The sequence below is a fragment of the Camelus dromedarius genome, chromosome 15, assembly GCF_036321535.1.
Source record: "Camelus dromedarius isolate mCamDro1 chromosome 15, mCamDro1.pat, whole genome shotgun sequence".
Taxonomy (NCBI): domain Eukaryota; kingdom Metazoa; phylum Chordata; class Mammalia; order Artiodactyla; family Camelidae; genus Camelus; species Camelus dromedarius.
In genome coordinates this window covers 41,148,629-41,172,011 of record NC_087450.1, presented here as the reverse complement: position 1 = coordinate 41,172,011, position 23,383 = coordinate 41,148,629, and the positions used below count along the sequence as shown (strand labels likewise).

Here is a 23,383-nt window from a genome sequence, read left to right as displayed (position 1 = left end):
GACTTTCAGGGAAGAGGGGCAAGGGGAAGGTCAGAGTGATCTTCCTGCTTGTGCTGTTTTCTCAAACTCCTTTAGTTTAAAATGCTCTATGCCTAGGTATCTGAGGGTAGGTGATGGCTAGTGCTGCCCCCTGTGCCCACTTGCGGGCGGGGGAGTGTTTCCAGTAAGGGTGTGAGGAAGTGTTATAGGAGGAGAAGTCCCGCAAGGGACCGCATGTGCTGTTCAGCAGGTGCTCTCAGAGGCTTTTTCAGTGTTGACTCTCCATATTTAATCCTCACAACTCTATGGGTGATGGGAATTACTGTTCCTACTATAGAGAGGAGGGAAGAGAGATCCTCTGAGGTCAGGTACCTTCCCAAGGTGACCCAGCTAATCACCTCACTTGGTGGAGCTGAGATTCTGATCAGGCTTGGGCTGACTTGGAGATTTTCCCCAGAGCCATTTCTTCAGTGTGCTTCCATGCTGTCACGAGGTTACAGAGACAGTCCCTTTAACACGCTAAAGAGAAAAAAGGCAGTGATGCAACCCACTGTAAGTAGTAGAATCAGTGTGCAACTTCACTTAATGAAGAAAGTTCTTCCTTCCTTTTGAAAATTCTTGAGATCACATTTTATAATAAAATCTTCCACCCACAATGTCACACAATTTAAGAATTAGCTTTTTAATGTCTTCTGTTTCATCATGTATATCTTTATAGTGCTATATACACTTACTTATGTTGATAAATTCATCCTTTTTGTAGATTTAAGTTAATGGAAACTAACAAGATAAAGATGTACATTAATCTTGTAAACTGTACTTCAAGGAGATAAAAATATTTCAATTTGCAAACTTAGTTATAGAAGAGTAAGGTTACTTAATAGTCATTACTTTAGTGTGTAAGTTCTCTGAGGGCAGGACCTTGTCTATCTTGCTGCTACTTTGTCCTTGGGGCCTTGCGCACACTCCCTTGTACAGAGTAGGTGCTCAAGTGAATGAATGAATGAACACAGTGCAGCAAGAATTTATTCCTCTGATTTTCCTTCTCCCTTATTTGTGTATTCTTTGTTTACCCCTCTTCTTCCACTTCCTTTAATCTAGCAATTTCCTGAAGCTCTTTACTGAGTCCTCTTCTTACATTACTCTGCCAGTGTTTCCTGGGTACTGTCATCTATTCCTTGGAGAAAGTGTTAAAAAAAAAAACATATAAAGATGTTGTTATGTAGCCATAAAAAATGAAATCTTGCCATTTGCAACATGGATGGATCTAGGGGGTATTTTGCTAAGTGGAATAAGTCAGACAGAGAAGGACCACATGATCTTATTTATATGGTGAGTCCAAAAAACAGAACAAGCAAACAAAACAAAATGAAAACAGACTCATAGATACAGAGAAGGAAAAAAAAAAGCCTTCCACAGAAAATTTTATTTTGAGAATATAAAGAAAATCTTGACATGAAGTGGGGAAAAAAAATGATCCTTAGGCCTGCAAGGCCCGGAACTGCTGGATCACAGTCAGGATGTGAGGGTCTAATTCAGCAGTGAAGAGCAGGCTCTCCAGGGTCACCACATACACTGGTTGCCAGAAGTGAGGTGGGGTGGGCAAAACAGATGAAGAGATTAACAATTATAAACCTGCAGGTATAGAATAAATAAGTCATGTGTAAGGAATATGGTCAATATGGTCAATAATATTGTAGTGACTTTGGGAAAAGATGGTTACTAGGCTTGTGGTGGTCACTTCATAGTATATGCAAGTATCAAATCATTATATAGTACACCTGAAACTAACATAATGTACATCAACTCCATTTCAATAAAAAAGAAAAAAAAAAAAGAAAATAGTTGAAGCTCATGTGTCCCAGTGCAATTTCCAAAAAGATAGAAAGAAAGAAAAAGATGTCATTCTGGGGATCAAGAGATCAACTGTTACAGTCAGGTTTGGCTACTAATGAAGGTGTGACGTTGAGCAAGTGATCTAACCTGCTAGTGCTTTATTGTAAAAGAGTTGGCCTAGATTTGCAGTTGAAAATTCAAATACCCACAGGGGCCAGCTAGGTAGTACAGACGGTGGAAGTGAGCTGGGCATGATACAGTAACGATCTGTAGGGACTGTGATGCAGTGTACACTCCACTGAAGGACTTGCTGACTGTCAGTGAGCATGTGGAGTTAAAATGAATTTACCAAAGACAAATGCTTCTATTAGCTTAGCCTAGTAGTTCTTAAATTTGGCTGTACTTTAGAATTACCTGGGGAGTGTTTTAAAAAACACCGATGCTCAGATCCTGCTCTGAGATGTTATTTACTTAAAATTTTTCTTTTAATTTTTATTTATTTTTTATTTTTTTAATAGTAGAGTCAATTTACAATGTTGTGTCAATTTCTGGTGTACAGCATAATGTTTCAGTCATATATGTATTCCTTTTCATGATTTATTTTTAAAATACTAAAAGCTTCTAAAGTGCTTCTAATGCACAGCTAGGTTTTGAATGATTAATTGGACTCCAGTTAACTAGGATATTTTTTACACTTGACTTTTAAAAATAAGCAAATAATCAAGGATGTGGCCAGCTTTCAGACAAATAAGCCTTTTGTCTTTCTTTGAAGCACTCTTTACTGGAAGTTATTGTGAATGATCACCTAGGGACAATATTGGGTTCCCTGTCATCAGCAAAGAGCTTAAGTTTGTGTGCGTTAAGCAGTCCCCATTGTATCATAATACATTTTGCCCCAGTTTTTGCTCACCCGCAAGTGTCACTTTCCCCTCACTACATCTGGGTCATATGCAGTGATTTCTGCTACATTCTCTGAACTGATGGCAATCACAGCTTTCTCTTGGGTTAGGATTCAGTATGTGCATATTCAGGGTTTTCTCATAGGCCAGTCTCTCTTTAGATACCCCATCTAGGGAAGCATTTTAACTAAAATTGGAGACCCCCTAACCTAACCAAGACTAGAAAACATTCTTAAAAATTTTAGAATCCTTCAAGTTTGATTTGCATTTGCATCAACACATTAGGAAATTTTTTAAGTGAAGAGGTACCAGATTTCTAATTATTTGTTTTCATTTGTGAGTTTGGATGATTTTTAAAAATTTATTTCAACTTTGAGAAAGGTGGCATTTGTTTTTATATAATTTATTTTCTCAATTTTTTAATAACTCATGAGATAAAAGATTTATTAATTTATGGTATGATGTATATTCTGCTTATTGTTTTGATTATCTGAAAAGTTTGATTCATTTTTTAAGGAATTTTTTCAATAGAACAGGGCAACTAGGTTAAATAATGATTTTGCTCAAATGAACACATTCTTCATAAAAATATTTGAAAGCACATGTCATGTTCTATTATTTTTCATTGAGAAGATTTTCAAATCTGCATCTAGCCATATCTTGATATTTTTGGCAAAATTAATCTTGTTGTATTCAGGGTGGGGTTACCCAGCTCATCCATTCTTTCTGTGGTCTTTTTTTTTTTCTTCTTCCATCAGTGTTTGCTTTCGCAACCAAAGTTCTGGGCCATTCAGACATCAGCTTTGATCCTCCGGACAAAACTTGAGAGAGGAAGCACACGCCGAGTGGAACGGGCAATGAGGCAGACACAGGTGAGAGTTAAATGTGGCAATTGTTGTTATTCTAACTCTTTATTGCTGTTAATACCATACGTGTTTGTTATGGGTATGAAATAATGAAACAGCTTTCCTTTCACGCAAACATTTTATTATTTTAGAGTAGTTCTAGAGTTTGCTTGGCTCTAAAACTCAGCAGTTTCACTTAGCTCTGTGACCATAGCATTTTGTTTGTGGTTTGTTTTTTATTTGAGATGTTTTATTTATTTATTAAATTGAAGTACAGTCATTTACAATGTGTCTATTTCTGGTATACAGCATGGTGTCCCAGTCATGCATATACATACGTATATTCATTTTCATATTCTTTTTCATTAAATATTTTTATAATATATTGAATATAGTTCCTTGTGCTATATAGAAGAGACTTGTTTTTTTAATCTATTTTTAGATATAGTAGCTAACATTTGCAAATCTCAAACTCCCAGATTTATCCCTTACCATCCCCCTTCCCAGGTAACCATAAGATTCATAGTATTTAACTTCTCTAAAGGAAACTGTTCCTCTACTCAACACTTTTCAACAGCAAACTTGTTGGTCTCTCACACCAAGCATTTCTTCACTTCCCTGTGGACATCAACTGGGTGTCCTGTAATTTAATTCCATTCTGACACTACCTGGAATTAGTGCAGACCCCACAGGTTAAGGGCTCAGTCCCATAGGACTGCCCCCCATTTCAGATTCCTATCTCAGATCTGGTACTTCTGACCTACTGGCTATAAATCAGGGGTTCTCACAACCTCCTCTTGAGTTCAGATTTGATAATTTGCTAGAATGGCTCACAGAACTCAAGGAAACAATGACTATTACTGCTTTATTATAAAGGATATTATAAAGCATACAAATGAACAGCCAGCGTCTTTTCTAACCCCTACCACTCAGGACGTTACGAGAGTTTTAGAAGCTCTGTGCTGGGACCTAGAGCTTATTTAGTTTTTATTATATTACAGCATCACACCTCTAATTTTAATTTTTATCATCCGTAAAAGAGGGTGATAATAATAGTACTTACAGTATAGGTATATAGTGAGTATTCAAAGAGATAATATAAGAGTTAGTAAAAAAAAAAGATATGCAGTTTCACAGAGAGATTGTATAAGGAAATAAAATTCAGCCTAATGCAAAAATATTCACTAATGAACTGAAATTAATAATCTCTATTCCAAAGTGTTCTTTTAAACTAATGATGAATATTTTGTTAATTTCTGTGTCTAAAAATACTTCTAATGGACACCTCACTAAGCTTAGTGCACTTGATTGATGCTTCTGGAAACACAAAGATTATTCCGTAGGTTCCGTATCTCTCCTAACTCTGACCACTGATGGAGTCTAGAGCAGTGGCACCTCAGTAGCAGTGAACACATCTAGTGTCCAGATCTTGATTTCTAAATACCATTCTTCAATAATGGGAACCAGGGCTCCTTGGATAGATGGCTCATTTTAGGACTGGGGCAGTGGAAGCAGGGAAGATACAAGATGAGCCTGGAATATCTTGTGTAGCGCCAGAAAGTAAGGTAGTGCTTCAAGGTGAGGGGACAAGTCAGAAGGACACAGGAGCTAATGAGATAGAACAGTGAGAACTAGTAACATAGTAAAAGTCATAAAACATTTCCGTGTGGCTGCTTAAATTTAAATGTCTTAAGAAAAAAATGTTTACAGTGATTATTTTTCAAAGACTGAGAAAAGTTAGGAAACCAAACAATATGAGCACTTTAAAAATCAGTCTTTAAGAGCATTTGACATGTATTTTTTTTTTTTGGAAATAACCTACCTGCTTTAAAAATCTGTTAGTTGGCAGGTTAAAGCAGATGTTTATCTGGATTAAGTGAAATTTTTGTTTAAAAAAATCCAAGAAGTAGACTCATAGACGTAGAATACAAACTTGTGGTTGCCAAGGGGGAGGGGGTGGGAAGGGACAGACGGGGAGTTCGAAATTTGTAGATACTGAAAGGTATATATACAATAAATAAACAAGATTATACTGTATAGCACAGGGAAATATATACAAGATCTTGTGGTAGCTCACAGTGAAAAAGAATGTGACAATGAATATATGTGTGTTCATGTATAACTGAAAAATTGTGCTCTACACTGGAAATTGATACAACATTGTAAACTGACTATAACTCAATAAAAAAAAGTTAAAAAAAGAAACATGGTAATTCTAGAATTTCTCTGTGTAAGTTTAGTTCAGCAAACCAGTAAGAGGGTTACCAAGTTACTATGAATATCAGTGCTACTAACTTCCTGTTAGCAATCATTTATTGAATTCTTAGTCTCTATGGGCCTTGGATATACTTAGATAGTTAATACATGGTCTTTCACGTCACGCTTTGCACTCATGTCTTCTGTTAATTTTGGCATATAAAATAGCCAAGTCATCTTTCATTTTTCTTTTGTAGTGGCAAATTTAACTTAAAAAGTATCAAAGTAAACTTGTTCATAGGTGTGTAAAATATATTTTCAATTTGAAACCTGCATGATTCTCCGAATTGTGCAGAGGACGCTTTTAGATGTCAAATAACAAGGACGTGCTTTGCCTGGGGAAAATGAATATAAGAAAGTGCCCAGTCACCATACTCCCTGTCCTGGCCTTCCCATATCCAGGGTCTCTTCATCTTGTTGTCCAAAAGTTGCATTAGGAAGAGAGTGATTTAGCTCCCTACCTATAGGACACAGTGAAGGAGTTGTTATTTCTGCCTCTACGGGGAAAATCAGAGAAAACCTTTTCACTCCCCAACCCACAGAATTTGGAAATTAGTCAGATCATGGGACAAGATAACTGCAAGATTTGTCTAATTTTCTGTCACTTGTTGAGCCGTTTACCTCATAATCTGAACTTTTGCCAGTTCCTCTGATTCAGAGTTTGATATTACTGAGTTTGTTGAAGTTCTTGCATCCCTGAAGAATAAGAGAAAAATGATCTTAAAAATACATGTATACGTAAAACAGTGTTTTCAAAAAATTGTTTTAGTTTCTGTGGATATCTGTTCCCTTCCTCAGCTGTACAATGTGATAAAATGGTAAAATGTTAAAGCCGAAGGAAAAATAAGCTAGAAGGTGTTCTTAGTGAGAAGCTTAATCTTGTCACATTGCAAGTTGAAGACATGCAGGTATGATGAAGTCTTATGAACTGTCCCAGTTTGCCTGGCTGCTTAATGACAGAGTCTGAATTTTAACTTACCCACTGATGGGCAGTTACATTGAAGGATGCAATGGCAGGTTCAAAAGATGGCAGATTGGGCAGGGATTTCTGGGTGAGATGTGCAAACTTAAAAAGAGAACGTTGTGTCATCCCTAAAGGTAAAAAAAACAAAAAATCGAAGTTGTAAAATCCACAGAGGAAGAAGGAACTCCAAGTGGAGGACAGTTCATTAAAAACACACTCCCTCATGGGAATTATTCTAGGCTAAAATTTCTTTAATTATTGCATGTTCAGGGCTATGTTGATGGTTCAGGGCTATGATGAAGAAAATAACATTTATGGAAACATTGGTTAGTTTAGAATTCAGAAGCAGCTTGAATTAACATGAAATTATATTCTCCAGTATTTATTTATACCCTGCTTTTTACCAGTGGAGTATGAAGTACCCATCTTTCATCATTAAGCTTCTCCCCCACCCCACCACGCCACATCTGATCCAAATCCAAATAATCAACATTTTCTTTATCATAAGATCACATCTTTTTCTTCTTTAGTATGGTAAAAGTAGCGTATTATACATATAATCCAAATATGAAGCAAATTAATTAAATCCACGTACATTCAAAGGAACTATCTTATGTTCAAACGAAAAATAAATTGTGCAAACCAATGTCATCATTGTCTAGTAACGTTCATATTAGTGTTAGATAAATGCAGTTCAGTCATTGAAGATTAATGTTAGATTATTTTATGTTCATTATTAAAAGGATTTTGCTAATGAATTTTAATTACCCAGTTATCTCTTGCACCTGTTCTTTTAAATTGTGAAGGCCTGCCCATCAGGTCGTTGTGCCGCTGAAGATGATTGTGCAGCAGGAATCCCCTTCACCCTTGAATTTCTGGGAGGACGTTGCATTGAATTGGAAATTTGAGATTGTAGCAGTTTCCTGTCACTGGAGACTGTTCATACTGCAACTTGAGTTTCTTAACTGTGGAAGCTAATTGAGATTTCACAGCTTTTAAATAAGTATTTTTAGAGCATCTGTTCTTGATACTGTATTTTAGCATTTACTAAATTATACTTTACTGGGAAACCCATCAATCTTTACAGCTAGAATACTCCGTATATGTTTGCTGAATGTTGAATTTGAAAAAATAACCTCAATTTTGAATTTCCTGCTAATTAGCAGGAATAATTGAGAGTAGGTAAATTAAAGATTACATTTTCATCTGGCACTTCAGTAACCTGTGAGCTGTAGAGACCAGCCTTTCTAAAATCATTCCAGTCCAAATCTTCAGCCCAGTGCCAAAGCTAACAGGAACAGAGCAGTTGCTATGACCACACTGAGGGTAATGTAGAGGTCCCAGGGGGTAATAATTCACAGTTTGATTGGGTGTATTTTTTAACGGAAATGAGATAAAGGAATGCCAGTGTTTTCTTACAGGGTTTCCTTAAAAAATGATGAATTACATGCATAAATTAGTCTGCTTTGAGGTCATTAGAAGAAGTGATAAGAGGCTGGAGTCCATGAATTAACTGCTTAAGTAACTGGAAATATGTTCACTCTATTTCTCAACATAGCAAAGCTTTGCCTCTATATTACAAGGTGGTCATTTGTTCTGCGTTGCAGATTTCTCTCCCATGTTTTAGTGTCTTGGAATATGCTTGTGCTGTACTGTGTTTTCGCATATCTTCTTCATAAAAGTTCATCCACGTGCGTTGTACTTGGCAGGCTTGGTACTGACCTTGATGGGTGGCCGTTTGTGTGAGTGGAGAGTATCTGGCTGCCATTATGGAGCCACTGATGGAGAACAGGCGGTGGCCTGGAGCACGTGGTCTGCTAATTCAGGCTGACCTGGGTCACATTTGGCTTGCACAGTGAGGGGGGCATGGCTTTAAACTTTGAGAAAAAGCACTTCATTTTTATACTTATTTTAAATACCCTTTTCCTAAATACAAGATGCTTGTGACGGACAGATTGAAGATTAGGGCTTTTTGAGACTCTTTACGCTTGCACTTCAGTACTGTTTAAGCCCGGGTCTCAATGAGGAACCTTTTAGTTCCAAGGGACAGAACCCAATTCAAATTGGCTGTTAAAAGGGAACTTTGTTGGTTCTTGTAACCAGAAAGACTAGGGGTTTCTGATCAGAGATAGCTGGGCTCGGGGCTCAAACAGACTGCCAGGTCTTTCTCTTTCTCTCTTTTCTCATCCTTGTTCTCATGTCTCTATTTTTCTCTGCCTGCCTCAGTATCAGAATGTCTGTTGTCAGAAGAGCACCAGATTTCATTGTCCATAGACCTCACAATCCAAGAGGAAGAGAGATCACGTACCGTGGCCAAGGTTAAAGCCCTTACCCTCTTGTGCTTCACTTCCCTTACCTGGAGAATGGAGAGAGCAGTAATGCCCACCTCATTTGGATATTGAGGGATTAAATGGGTTAATACTTGTGAAATGCTTGAAATAGTGCCTGGTGTTTAGTAAATCCTCAGTTAATGTTGACTGTTATTATTATCCCCACTTTAAAGGAGGGGAAGACTAGGTACAAGCAAATAAAACTGCCCAGTCCTTCATAACTCGCCAAAAGCAATCTTTACTACCTAGAAAATCTGAAAACATTGCAATAGTTACAGTGTTTCCTGCTCGGTATGCCGAGTCCTGCCCTTAAGCTTTTCAGGTATCTGAGAGGTGGAAACAATGCCTTCCATTCTAGCTCTGCACTCCACCTGCCTTAATGACCACATGCAGCATTTGAAAGTTACTGAAAAAATATACCAGAACTAGCTCCTGTGACTGTAGCTGTGCTTTTATTTTTTGGAATAATTATAGCTACTATTGTTTATTCAGAATTGTGTAGTCACTACCGTTTACTGAACACTGTATGCCAGGTGCTGAATAATCCTAGGAAGTAGGCACTATTTATGTTTTTACTGATGAAGAAACTGAAGCACAGAAAATCTAAGTGACTTACGCAAGGCCTTAGAGCTGGGCCAGAATTCAAACCAGGTCTACCTTGGATTTTGAAGGCCATGCTTTGAATCACCATGCTGTAGTCTTCTAAGGAAGCTATGAGAAGGCAGATACCAGTGTAAGACTTGGCATCATCTGGAGGAAAGGGGTTGAACTCGCATAGGCAGGAAGAAGTGAACAGAGGCTTTTGTGAGAAAGGCTTGGTTGCAGAACTCAGCATCTCAGGGCCTACAGTTTAGGTGAAAGGAGGGGAAATGGAGTGCACACAATATCAGGATGCAGTCCTGTGTGGGAAAGAACGTGCTCCAGGGTGCGTGAAGCTGGCTTCTGCTAAGGCCAGGAGGGGGGCTACCCAGGGAGGCTGATGGGTGAACCAGGATGTGAATTCCAGGATAATAGATTTGTAGGAGAAAAATGGGCAATAATTAGTTCATAGATAGGCGAGGTAAAAGAGAGGGAGAAGTGATAAACAGCATAAAATAAACTTTATCACTGATAGTGAAAAATTTAGGAAAAAACCTAGAAAGTTACAGAACAGAGAAACCTAGGTACTACGTGAGGAACTTCCCAGTGGGACGGAAGAAAGTACTCCCACTTAGAGCACACTTCTTAAGGCCCTAAATGCTGGCTTCAGTCAGATCCCCGTCAGGGCACTCTGAAGGTCTTTTAGAGTCAGATTATGTTGATGGAACTACACATCGGTTTTCCCTGGGACAGCACCCTGAGTACATCTTAGTAGTCTTATGCAGCACTTCCCAAACTTGCCTGAACATATGAACCACTTCCAAGGTGCTTGTTAAAATGCCACTTTTCAGCCCAGCCCTCAGAAATTCGGGGTCCAGTGAGGGTGGTGATTATGGGTCCTTTTGGAAGAGAGGTAGGCTGTTAATCTTCAGTAGCTCCAGATGTTTTCCTGTCTCACACCCAAGTAAGCACAGAACAGAGGCAAAAAGGGCATTTACCAAGGCCTGGAGGCCAGCGCTGGGATGTAACAGGGGTGGGGGCCAGAAGGAACCTCGGAGGTGTTACTGAGGGCCTGGGCTGGGGCAGTAGGAATTGGGCTCTCTGAGGAACAGGTGCTTTGCATCTGACTGAGACTGCTCAGGAAAGTAGGTGTAATTATCAGTAGACTTAACTACTTTAACTTTTTTAGGAATGCTAATACTAGGAATTCGAAACATTCCCTAAGGTTTTAATAATAAGTATTTGTTATTCTTTGCACTCTTGGGCTGCTTGCAGATTGCAAACAGACTGACTTGTGTTCTCATTTCTAATCTTTTAAGGCAAGATAATAAAAAAGAACTTCTCCTTAAATAGTAAGCAAGGTCCCCTGGAGAAGTTTTCGGAGAAAGCTGGACGTGGGTAGGGGACATGGGTGGGGTCAGGAGAAGGCCTGAGGGCTTCTGCATCTGCTGATTCCCAGGCAGCCGTTCTCCAAGGGTGGTTGTGGAGCCCCGAGGCTCCCCAGGCCTTTCAGAGTGTCCTCAGGTCACGACCATCTTCACAGCAATACTGAGATACTGTTTACCTGTCACTGTTGGCACTGAATCGGCAGAAGCAAGGGGCGGTCAAACTGTTGGTCCCTTCACCCAAATCAAGATCGGGACAGCACCCCATGCTAGGAGCCATCCTGTGCTTTGCTGCCACGAGTTCGTAGCTGAAAAAGAGAGAAAGACAATTTTGTTTATGAATGTGTTTGATAAATCAGTAAATATTATTAAGTGCATTTTTAATATTCTATGTAATCAACTGGGAAGTACTTGCAGAACACTCGGGCTGCGCGCTAAAGCACAGTGGGTTCGCAAGAAAAAGCTGAGCCAGCTGCTTCTCCCAGGGAACACTCTTTTTACTTGAAAGAAATACTGACAAACTATGGGTATTCAGACTTGGGTATTTGGCAGACATTCTTTCAGAAATGAATGAAGTGAACTCATCACTTCTAGGAAACTAATTATTACTATTTGTTACCAATGATAAAATTTTGAGCTTCCAAGAAAAAAATGAGACTTCTGGAAAACTTGTATCTAGGAACACTAGGAACGTGACAGCTTCCTGTTACTTCCAGTACGGGATGAGAGTTTTCTTAGGAGGTTGTGATATTAATGCATATAATTTTTAATATTATATGAAATATATTAACATTTGGAAATCTGCACATTTTCCAAATGACTGATGCATGATGTTAAAAAAAAAATCAAGCATGGGTAAAAGATCCATTCAAAGTTCAAGACAGATCAGTGAGTGTGGGTTTATTTGTTTTTTTAGGCTAATGAATTTTACTGTAACAGTTATTTAATGTAACAGGGAAACATTCATTGATAGGATTTCAAATTCCACTTTGCAGGAACTCTAAGGAGCCACCACATGTTGAATTTTGGTGTGGTATCAAAGAATGGTACACACAATTAGCTGAAAAAGCTATTAACATACTTCTCCCTTTTCCAACTACCTATCTGTATGAGGCCAAATTTTTATCATAAACTTAAACCAAAACATCATATGGCAGCAGACTGACTACAGAAGCAAGCCTGAGAATCCAGCTGTCCTCTATTAAGCCAGACAGTAAAGAGAGTTGCAAACATGTAATATGTTGCCCATCTTTCAAGACCTTTTGGGGGGGGAATCTAGTTACTTTTCATAAAAACCATTATGTGTATTAATATAATAGATTTGTTATTTTATTTTAGAGTGGGTGAATAAATATTTAAAATTTACTCAGTTTTAATTTCTAGTCTGATGAGTATTGATAGATTAGAGCACCCATAAAGAGAAGCTCTGTGGAGTCCCTCAGTAATTCATAAGGATTTAAAGAGGTCCTGAAACCAAAAAGTTTAAGAACTGCTCAGGTCTGACTAAAAGGAACACTGCAAGATCCTTGTCTGGGCTTCCTTGAGGACTTCGTCTTTATGTTCATCTCTTCAGTCTGAAATCATGAAAAAGACATCTAGGCTCTCCCAGCCCCCATGAGTACACCCAGTTCCTACCAGCCAACACTGAAAGTCTTCTGTATCTGGCACAGGAAGCAATCACTGAAGCTCTTCTCAGACAGGCCACATCCTGCCTCGTATTATGAAATTTAGGTGGGGGAAACCCAGCTGATTCAAGTTCTCAGTATTTTTCCCATGAGAAGCTGCTTTTTATTATCACAGATCTGATAATTTCCACTTAGGAGGTAAGGTTTTAATAAAGCTGTCAGCTTGGTGTTTGGAATCAGACAGGCTCACCTATTCATAGCTTTAAAGTTTGGGCAAGTCTTTTTTTTTTTTAATCTCTCTGAGCTGCAGTTCCCTATACACGAGGTAAAAACTGGGTTAATGATAGGTTTAATGGTGTTGTTGATCCTTAGCAGGTGTGTTAATAGGTTTTAATTCTCATTCCCCTTGTTTCTATTGGCAATTTTCTTGGACTTGGGAGTTTGAGGTGGCAGTTAGCTTGAGCGCTGTTTGTGTCACAGCTGAATGACTACAGACTCCTGTCAGAGAGAGCTGTTCAGCCCCAATGTTGGATATATTTGATTAAGTACATTTTTTTTATAATAAATCCTACCCCCCTACACACATGCACACAGATTGCACAAAAAAAGCAAGGTGATTTGGCATATGATCAGTCAGACCTTTTAGATTATCAGCTAATGTCTACTTGGCTCTTCTGATAAACACTTTGATAATCACACAAGCAAGAATGAATAGCCTTCAGTGAAAGTGTCAGTCCTGAGGGACTAGCTTTGTTCTTTTGAAGATATGTATTCCATATTTTTAGATATGAGCACATAAATGGTCTAAATCATCCCAGACCTTGTGCAGAATGGTCCTTCTGTACTAAATCATTCTCTATGTGCTAAGTTTAAAATGTAGTCTTGATTTTTCTCTAGTCTTTGAGGGAAGTTCTTTCTCTACTGAAAACAGAGCATTGAAAAGAGAGGGCCCATCGCTGTTTTCTGGGGTTTTATTCTTTTATCCCCCATTCCATGGAGATGTCCCCTGACCTCTGGTACTGTGGCTCCTGGAAGGCTAGAGAGTTGTTATTGTGCAGGGTTAGGGAACCCATACGCACAGCACATTTTCTCAAAGGACACTCAAAGTATAAATGCTTTGAGGTGGTGGAAAGAAAAAAGATGTTAAAAGGGAACCTTAAAACTTAGAAACAGTTTCGTACCACAGTGGTCTGTACATCACGAAGTCGCCTTTGGTGTGTCCCAGCAGTTACGCCCGGATTTGCTGTGACTCTGCTCTCCCCACTCTCTTGACTGAGCCTAGACTCTTCCTCACTCTCTACTCAGCATCTTTCCCATTTATCCTCAGCTCTTCCATCACCCTCCCAGATCACACTGTTTGCTTTCAATTCTTAAAGATTGGTTTAGGGTACCTTAACCTCTCTCTCTCTCTGTTTTGATGTTATCATCTTTCCTTAAAGACCACCTTCTAGTACCAGTTTTAACTTATGATCAAGTGCTTTCAGGTGTGAAATTCATGAAATTTAGAAACTGGAAAGAAAATGGCACTGCTTTAGAGATCATTTACTTAAATTTCTGGGAGTATGTGAAAGGTTGCAAAGTACCAGATTCTCTGCGAGCTCACTGTTTCTGTCCATGTTCATTCACAGAAATGGACACAGTGGTAACTCAGGCTTCACATTCATTCAGTCCCATGCTCCTAGTACTTTAAATATTGTCTTTCAGGCCACTTGGGTACAGTTCGCCCCTAAGGAACAAACCTGATACTTGTGTTCAGCTAATAGTGCCTGAAACTAACCACCTCCTCAAATGCTTGAAATAAATACTCTTTTGATAAAGCCATATACTCAGAGAGTGTTGGAAGTACAAAAGATCATTTAGAAAATCATTTCATAGATGAGTGCCCTTGTGCTTATTAAATGACTTGCTTGTTGGAGGCAGACCTAAAGCAGGATGCCAGCCACTTCGCTTGCCAGCATTCCCTTTCCTGTAAAGGACTCCAGTTATGTTTTGTTTTAATATAATGGAATTATTTCAGAATGAGTCGCTAGAAATAATCCTGTTCTGAAAAACCTAAGAGATGAACTGTAAATATGTCTCCGTATTTGAGTTAACAAATAAGAGAGTGCTTTGAATCCAGTAGAGGAAATAGGCAAATTAATTTAATGTTCTTTGTTTTATTGGTAGGTAAATCTTCCTTAAATGGTTGTCATACTTAAAGTAGGAAGAAGTATATTCTGTGCAGGAGTGAAAATAGGTTAGAATTCTGTTTTCAATCTTTATCATACACATAGCCTAATCAAGTTCTTCTGAAGTGTGACTATTACAGGGGCTCATTTGTGGTATCAAGTTCAAGTAAATGTTGGTTCTCTGCTCTCTCTCCAGTGACCTTTGCCATTTTGTAGAGTATCTGAAAGTATCAGAGACACTCTGAGATCATCTCAAAGTATCTGAGAGGATCTGAAATACATACTAAATCTGTTTATTAATAAATCAGGAACTATTTCCAGAGCACTGCTTAATGTTTTAGCTAGATGCAGTAACTACAGCAAACAACATGAGTTTTGTTTGAAATGCAAATGTTTTGCATGTAACTAGGACTTCATAAAAGTGAGCGTTGTTGCTTTTGGCTTTTAATTATTAAATAGGCATTATTTATTTTTTCTTTCCAAAGAAAGGAAAACATTTGATAAAAAGAGAAAATTTCCCCGCTTTTGATGAAGTAATTCAGTGAACCTTTTATTTATGTATTATAACCATATGTACCCAGCCAGAAGTTTTTCTTCTCTTCTGTCTCTCCTACAACTAAATAGCTTTGGGCAGAAGCACGCAACCTTTTTGCTATTAAGTTTCTCTGAAGTAAGGCCAGAGAGCTTTAAAAATATTTTGACCTAAGATGGTTCAGGAGTCTGGTTATGACTCGATTCGTTCTGACTGATTTGATTGAATAACATCTTGGATTGTCAAAGAAGTGATGTAATGAGTGTTTTCTCATTCTTGCAGGATATGCTTAGGCTAACAAATAAATCTCCCACCTAGTATAATACAGAGAACTTCCCAACCTGCCCCCTCCAATTGAGGTGCAGTTTCCTTGCTCAGAAACAGGTCTCTTTTTACTTTGATTAGGATCTGTTATATTCTTGTCCTTTTCTTTCTCAAGAGGAAGTTTGGACTCACTCCCTATAACTTTTTTTTTTTTAATTTTCAATTTTAAAAGTTAATATTGTAAAAACTTGAAAAAAATCTCAAACTTACAGAACAGTGGCAGGTATCCTGAAGTTCTGGAAAGTAAGCTGCTAATGCAGTGCTTCGTCCTTCTCAAATACATGGACGCTCTCCTACATAACCTCCTACGTAACAGACATATTGCTACCAGCTAATCCTCATAAGACAACCCCGTGAAGACCAGTCAGTTGGCAAAAAAAGAACATCTGAGTGCTGCATTTTACAGAGTCATGACAATTCACAGTTGAGAGGTCTCAGTATATAACAGAAAAAATATGTATACTTACCGAAAACTGAATGACAAGTGAAGAGGCAGGTGAAGATGATCACGGTAGTGAGACTGCCACCTGTGTGTTTGCCTGGGGCTCCAGAGTGTCTGCGTTCACTTCGATGCTGAGTCTGTGAGGTCTTGTGTTGACTCATCATGTGACCGCTGGATAGTGCCAGCCTTTGGCTTTGCATTTGGCCCTGGTACTTTTTCTCAAGAGTCAGCCGTCTTAGTCTCATTGGCCTGCTTCCTGACGTAGCTTTTGAGAGCACAGTTATTCCACAAAGTGCGGGTATGTCAGCACAGCAGAGGGAGTGCAGGTTGAAGCTGTTCACTGCTCCTTAAGGGTGGTCTCGCATGAATGAGTGTCCTGCCCTGGAGCTAGCTCTCTTGCTGAACAGTAAGAAAATTCGCCCTCTGTCATGAGCTAGACACACCCTTTGATTTCACTTTATTCCTGAGAAAATAGTCCTAAATGAAGTTCTTCATAGAATTTTCTTCGATATTAGAAAGTGCCATTGTCAAAATGACATGGTTGTGACATAGATATGCTAAAGAATAGTTTTTCTTAGAAAAAGTGAAAAGGTTGATTAATAAGGTTGGTTCTTTGAAAGAACTATTATAGGAAATCTCAGTATAAGAAACTGTTTTCCTGAGAGAAATGTACAGGTTTACATAAATTGATTAATTTTAAAGTTTTTTTTTCTTTTAACATTTAAAGAAATTCAGAAAGCATTCACACATCCCATCACCTTATCAAAGTGACTTGTGTTCTTTCTTTATGTGTCTATTTGGATAACTTTCACACTAAGAATCTTATTTATATTAAAAAGTTATTACACAGGTAGATTCTGATTATGTATGTACTTTTAAGGCTCTTGCAGACCAGTTTGAAGATAAGACCACGTCTGTGCTGGAACGCCTGAAGGTTTTCTATTGCTGCCGAGTACCACCTCACTGGGCCATTCAGGTATTTTTGTTGTCGTTATTGGGTATGGAGAATACTTCACATTTGAAAGAAAAAGCATTAGAAAAGAATGACTTTCAATTTGTGTTTGAGTTTTCAAATATTTCAGTGAAAAGAATAAAAGTATCTAGCTGGGGATTGCCAGTTACTTCAAATTGCTATTTTGAGTGAAGTTATATTAGACTTCTAAAACTTTTTTTTTAAATTTTAAACTAGATTAAATAGAATCCTTGAAACTAAATAGAGAACCATGAAAGTTTCCATTTTTAAAATAACTTTTTATATTTAAAAGCCCTTTAAAAGGGACTTTATGCTAAAGAATGAATCTTTTAAGCAAGTTGTTTACAAAAAGTAAAAGAAAGCATTTATTTGATACTCAATATTGTGAGGTATCCTTAAGTACGCTCCTCTTTCTAAGGATGTAGGAATAGCTAGTTTAGCTCCTGCCCTGTGGTTCTCCTGTGTTACAGGCATGGTTCCCCTGTTCTGTAAAATTGTTAGCACCTGTGGCAACTGGGACACCTGGTCCAGTTCTTTAATTCTACAGACAAGAAAATTGAGGCCTATTGCAATTAGCCACATTTTTCCAGTGTTGATCACACAGCTGTTCATAAACTACATCTCTAGTTTTTCAACTTTTAGTGTAGTTTACCTCCTTTCCTATCCCTTCATTGCGTTGTAATTGTACCAGGTAATAACAATCAACTTTTACTGCACATTTATTATGAGGCACACATTTTGTTCTGCCTTCACATGCATTGTCTTATTTTATTGCAACAATTTTGTGAAATATCCCCATTGTACAGATGTGGAAGTTATAGCAGAGAAAAGCTAAGTGGAATCAAAAGGTACCAGCCAGAAATTTCTAGATGATTTGGTAACTATTGTAATTTTAACCAGCTTCCAATCCTCTCTGGTGGATTATGCACATAGTAGTGACTTAGAACTACAAATGCCAACCCACCATGTAACGAATCTCCATCATAAGATTTCTTAGAATAGGTTATATTCTGTTTGTTTTTATTGAAGTGTAGTTGATTTACAGTGTTGTGTTAGTTTCAGGTGTATAGTATTGTATACATATATATGTTTTTTTTCAGATTCTTTTCCATTGTAGGTTATTGCAAGATATTGAATGTAGTTCCCTGTGCTATACAGTGGGCTCTTGTTGTTTACCTGTTTTATATACAGTAGTGTGTATCTGTTAATCCCAAACTTCTAATTTATCCCCCCTCCTTTCCCCTTTGGTAGAGTAGGCTGTATTTTTAAGCACAAGATAAACAAGGGGGTTTATTACACATTGGGTTACACTTTATCTATTGAAGGGGGGCTCAGTAACACATAGACACATAAAAAGCTTTGTTATATCATCTCAAAAGGAGTAGCTTCTTCATCAAGAAGGTGTTAACAACTGGAGCTTTTTGGCATGTTTTTGACCCTGACCTGTGAAATTTGTTAAGTGCTTTGTACTTTGCGGTTTGTGGTATACAAAGATTTCAGGCTCTGAGCTATTATTATGACAAAACATGTCTATTGAGGGTGTAGCTGTTACTCAGTTTCTGAACAGAATCATTAGGAAAATTAAACACTGTTGAAATAGAATTTAGGCTAAGTGTTTATTTTATCTGCTTAGGAAGCTATGCATTTTAGGGTCTTTGGGCAGTTAGAAAAACATTCTCTTTCATTAAGAAATTAAATCATTTTTTCTTTCTTTTAAGGGAGTAACCATATCTTTTTGTACTATTGTTAAAGATCAAGAAATAACAGCATGGTTTATTGTAAAAAGAGAATTTGCCTTTAGCTAGCCATTTCAGCTTAGATGCCGTAACTTTCTTCATTTGTTAAAAGAAAAGATTAAACTACTTACTACTTGAGCACCAAGACTTATTCCAGCTCCCACATGCTGTGTTCAGTTTTTGAAAATGTCCAATCACATATTCTAAAATAGCCAAATTCGCCTTTATTTCATGGAATGCAGAACTGGACCATCCCTTTTGTTTATTTTGATAATATATTAGCTTATAATGTTCAGATGTATTTCATTTTACTTTCTAATTTTGTTAGTCCTGCATTTTCCATGTCCATTAGCTTCTTAACTCTTAAATATGTATTGAATTTTGAAACCATACCTTATTTAAGAGTCTCACCTAATTTTTTAACCTTTCTAATATTGTCTTCTATGCCTGCAGGATGGACCACTTATAAACTACAATAGATTTAATTTTGAGTATGTTTAACCTTCACTCACCTTGCCACAAAATTTGCCCCCTTTTATCTGCCAAGGACTGGAAAATTAGATAGCTAAGTTTTTTAGAATGTGCTTAAAGTAAATTAGTGTTTTTGTTTTCCTCAGCTATATACCCAGAAGTGGGATTGCTGGATCATGGGGTGGTTCTGTTTTCAGTTTCTTGAGGAACCTCTGTTTTCTGTAGTGGCCACACCACTTTACATTCCCGCCAGCAGTGTGCAAGAGTCCCCTTTCCCCCACATCCTCAGCAACACCTCTTATCTTTTTGTTAATAGCCATTTTAGCTAGAATTTAAAAAATCGATTTATTGGATCTCAGCTTTACAACAGAGATCATATATATAGAATCTCTAGGGAATAAGAAGTATAGATTTTGCTTTTTAAGTTCTCAGTTCTTGGGGAAAAAATGGATATATTGAATGTTTTGAAACAATTTCTATTTTATTTTTTTAATTACTCACCTCCTTTAAAGAAGCTTGCTAAAGTATTGAATCATTGCAACTTCCTAATTGAATTATAGAAATTGAGGTTGAATTATAGAAATTACGTATTTATTACAATTAGCAGACCCTTGAGACGGCAGATTGGATATACCTGTAAGTGAAACAGGGCTATCTGTCTTTGCATACAGAAGTGTTCATTATTTTAACTTGATTTTCTAGCGCCAACTTGCAAGTCTACTCTTTGAGTTGGGATGCACCAGTTCAGCCCTTCAAATATTTGAGAAACTAGAAATGTGGGAAGATGTTGTCATTTGTTATGAAAGAGCCGGGCAGCATGGGAAGGTAAGTAATAGTAAAATTCTTTATACTGGGAAGAACCTTCCATCTTTGAGCATCTTCTCACATGTTTTGTTTTTAAAACCTATTTTTACCAACAGTTCACTTATATTCCTTTTTTCACCTTTTTCTCCAGAAATCTTTTCAATGTTTTCTCTGATTTCAATTGCAGCAGACTATTTTATGTGTCTGCATGGGTATGTGTACATTAAAGACAAAAGCAGGCCCAAAATTGATACATTATTTGATGTTTAGAATGAATAATAAAATCCTTAAAGACACTGTGATCTCTTTCCTTTATTAACTCTCCTCTTATAGGAGAGCTTCTGAGTGAACTGTTAGGAATTATTTTCAGCATTACTGGGTTACCTCATGATCAGAGGCTGTGGGTCGGAAGGAAGGTTACCTATGAGGAAGAGCAGCTGGGTCTGCCTGTAGAAAATTCAAAGTGTGTGTAATGACAACGCCTCTCCCCTCAGGGCAGAAGAGTTGTCAAATGTGTAATGTACATTTAATTCTACCCTTAAATTAGGTCAAGAGGAAAAGTGTTGCAATAGTTGCATCTATTAATCAGATGTTTTTCCACTCATAAATGAACAGAATTTTTTAAATAATGAGGGATTATGCATCATGTATATCTGTTAAATGGACACATTGAAATTAGATGTTAATTTTGGAATAAAATTTTAAATGGCTAAATTTCTATCACAAGTATAGTACACAAGCAGAATAAAACCCACAAATAGGAGTATTTGTATCTACAGTCCTTTTTGCCATCACCCTGAAAAAGAGAAATAGTGGTACATGGGTATCTATTTCTTAATACCTTCCTAAGTATGTGTATTTTAGACTGATAGTAGAAATTATATTTCTTTCACTAATCACTAATGGCAGTGAAGGTCTTGAATTGTATTGGCTTAAGGAGAAACCAGCATAGGAATAAAATTTTACTATAGAAAATTATAGAATTATAATATTTCCATCCTGGGAGAGGGCTCCATAATCATCCATTCCAGCTCCCTTTCTTTCCCAGATAACGAAAGGAGTCTCAGATGGTTTGCATCAGGTCACAAAGCTGGTTATCGTTTATTGACCTGGGAGGCTGTGTGGAGTAGTGGGTAAAAGTGTAGCCAAGTCTGCCTGGATTCCAGTGCCAGCCCTGGCACATGCCAGCTTTGTGATATTGGGGCCAGTTACTCAAACAACCCCCCGCAAAGCCTCAGTTTCCTCATCTGGAGGCAGCTAGCCTACCTACCTGACAGGTTTTCATGGCATGATGTATGTGAAGGACCTAGAATGATGCTTTCCTCATAGTGCTGCATGAGTGTTTGCTGCTGTTACCAGTCTGATTCTGAGACATGTGTATTTTTCACATTTTAACATCTTTGAATTTGGAATATATCTTGTTGTTGGATGGCATCTGTCAGTTGCTGTCAGTCAGGTGGCCGTTTGGCCAGGTTGTAGCTGCTTGTGCTTGTACAAGCTTAGTTGCAGCTATATTTAGTGTTGTCATTTCAATTGCACAATGTACACAGTGTCAGCTCTACATATGTTGGGCTTAATTGCCATTTAAAATATCTTCAAAAAGATTCCATTATGATTTGACATTGAAACAAAAAGTTATTGAACACACAATAAAGGACAAAAACCAACTCGAGGGATATGAATTTAGTATTCGTGAAATAAACATATGCCATTGGAGAAATCATCTCAATTCCACTTACTTTTCTTTAAAAACTAAGTGCTAGACAGGAGCCAAGAAAGAAAGACACCCCAGAGTAAATGAAGCTGTGCTTTGTACTGAGATGTGTGAGAAAAAAAAAAAAGGTTGCCCTTTAAAATGTCAAGCAATGTATTGAAGGCAGGAAAAATTACCAAATTTTTCTGAGTATTTTTTAAAAATGTCAAAGCAATGAGAGGCTGATGTGATTCATTCAAGGCATTATGTCATAATTTAATCGAAAGCATTTTTTCTTAATTAGTTAAGAGTTAGTCTTAAAGTTGATGGCACCTCAGATTTGATGAAATACAGTATTATGTTTCTTCAGGGACTTAAATATATTTTTAGTGCCCATTGCCTGGCACACAAGGGGTAGTCAAGAAATGAATGGATGAATGAATGGTATCTTGACTCCCAGTCTGATGCAGTTCCCATTGCATCATTCCTCACATTGGTCGGTGAACAAATAAATAATAACTGTATATAAAAATATGGCAGTTTTTGAAATAGTGACTTTTTTTAATAACTAAGAAGTTGGTGTATCACAGATCCCCAAAGCATGTTTTGAAATATTAAACTTACTTACTTTCAGAAAGTATGGAAAGTAGAAATTTTCTCTAATTATAGTAGAAAAAAATAAAACAAGTCCATTCTTTTCAGAGAATAGATTTGACTGTGTTTCCCAAAGTGGTTGTGGTGTTATTATTTTTTTATTTTGCATATGACCTTGTAATAAATGTCTTGTAATAGTGATAAATTCCTATGTTTTAAATTATTCTACAAAATGTGTATATTTTAATTTTTAGGAATTTTTGGTCATTTACTTTGTCTCAAGCCTTTTGTGAGTTACGGCCAAACGTCCCTCAAAATCTTGATTTTAAAGATTGATTTGAGCGTTTTATTTGCCTCAGAAAAGACTTTCCTTACCTGTTTTTCTAATGCTATATTTGCAGGTCAGTTTGCTCATAACCCTAAAAAGGTCTTGCTTCAAGTTGGCAGCAAATTTTTTATTTCTAAAACAGCTGAGATTCTTGTAGTATTTGGTCATGTGCCAGTAGTTGTCACCGCTTTTGGATTTAACTGGAAATGTGTGAAATTTTAATCCTTGCATTTAGTGCTTAATGGCATAATTTATTTTTAAAAGGCAAATTTGGTAAAGTATCTAATTCTGATTGTTGCACTCTGGTGCTTTTGTTTGCACCCCGCTCGTAAGATCTCAGACTTTCTCATTTAGAAACTACCTACAGAAATCGTCGTTATTTAATGACCATTGGCAAAATAGCTAAGATTAATTTTGCTCCACCTTGGGGTCAGAACTGGTTCTCATCTGTTAGCGTTTAATTTTTTAAAGCTATCTGGCACACTTTTTGCAGCTTCTCCAAGCCTGTTCTATAACAAAATTCTTATTTTGTTGAGCAAATTGGGTCCTTAAATGAAAGACAAAGACTGAGCGGGCATAAGCTGCCTGGAGGGCTGAGGGGTGAAGGGACTGGAGAGATT

The 23,383-nt window shown here is 37.4% G+C and overlaps 1 protein-coding gene and 1 long non-coding RNA gene across 4 annotated transcripts in view; one reads left to right on the top strand and one right to left on the bottom strand.

Annotated features, from left to right (window-relative positions):
- TTC27 (tetratricopeptide repeat domain 27) overlaps nucleotides 1-23,383 on the top strand; it is a 143,992-nt gene that overhangs the window by 54,028 nt on the left and 66,581 nt on the right. For both annotated transcript variants that reach the window (XM_010987780.3, XM_064494607.1), the window contains exons 10-12: nucleotides 3,473-3,586; nucleotides 17,045-17,140; nucleotides 20,047-20,169. In XM_010987780.3, coding sequence (XP_010986082.2) covers nucleotides 3,473-3,586; nucleotides 17,045-17,140; nucleotides 20,047-20,169 — 333 coding nt within the window. The remainder of the gene's footprint in view (nucleotides 1-3,472; nucleotides 3,587-17,044; nucleotides 17,141-20,046; nucleotides 20,170-23,383) is intronic.
- On the bottom strand, nucleotides 1,367-16,423 carry LOC116157440 (uncharacterized). Of its 2 annotated transcripts, XR_010384231.1 has the most exons (6): nucleotides 16,190-16,423; nucleotides 11,253-11,381; nucleotides 7,548-7,753; nucleotides 6,795-6,907; nucleotides 6,437-6,511; nucleotides 1,367-1,614 (listed from the first exon to the last, which is right to left on the bottom strand). It is a non-coding gene; the product is annotated as an uncharacterized LOC116157440 (long non-coding RNA). The 2 variants fall into 2 exon arrangements; XR_004141502.2 differs by lacking the exon at nucleotides 7,548-7,753 and having other exon boundaries at nucleotides 16,190-16,407.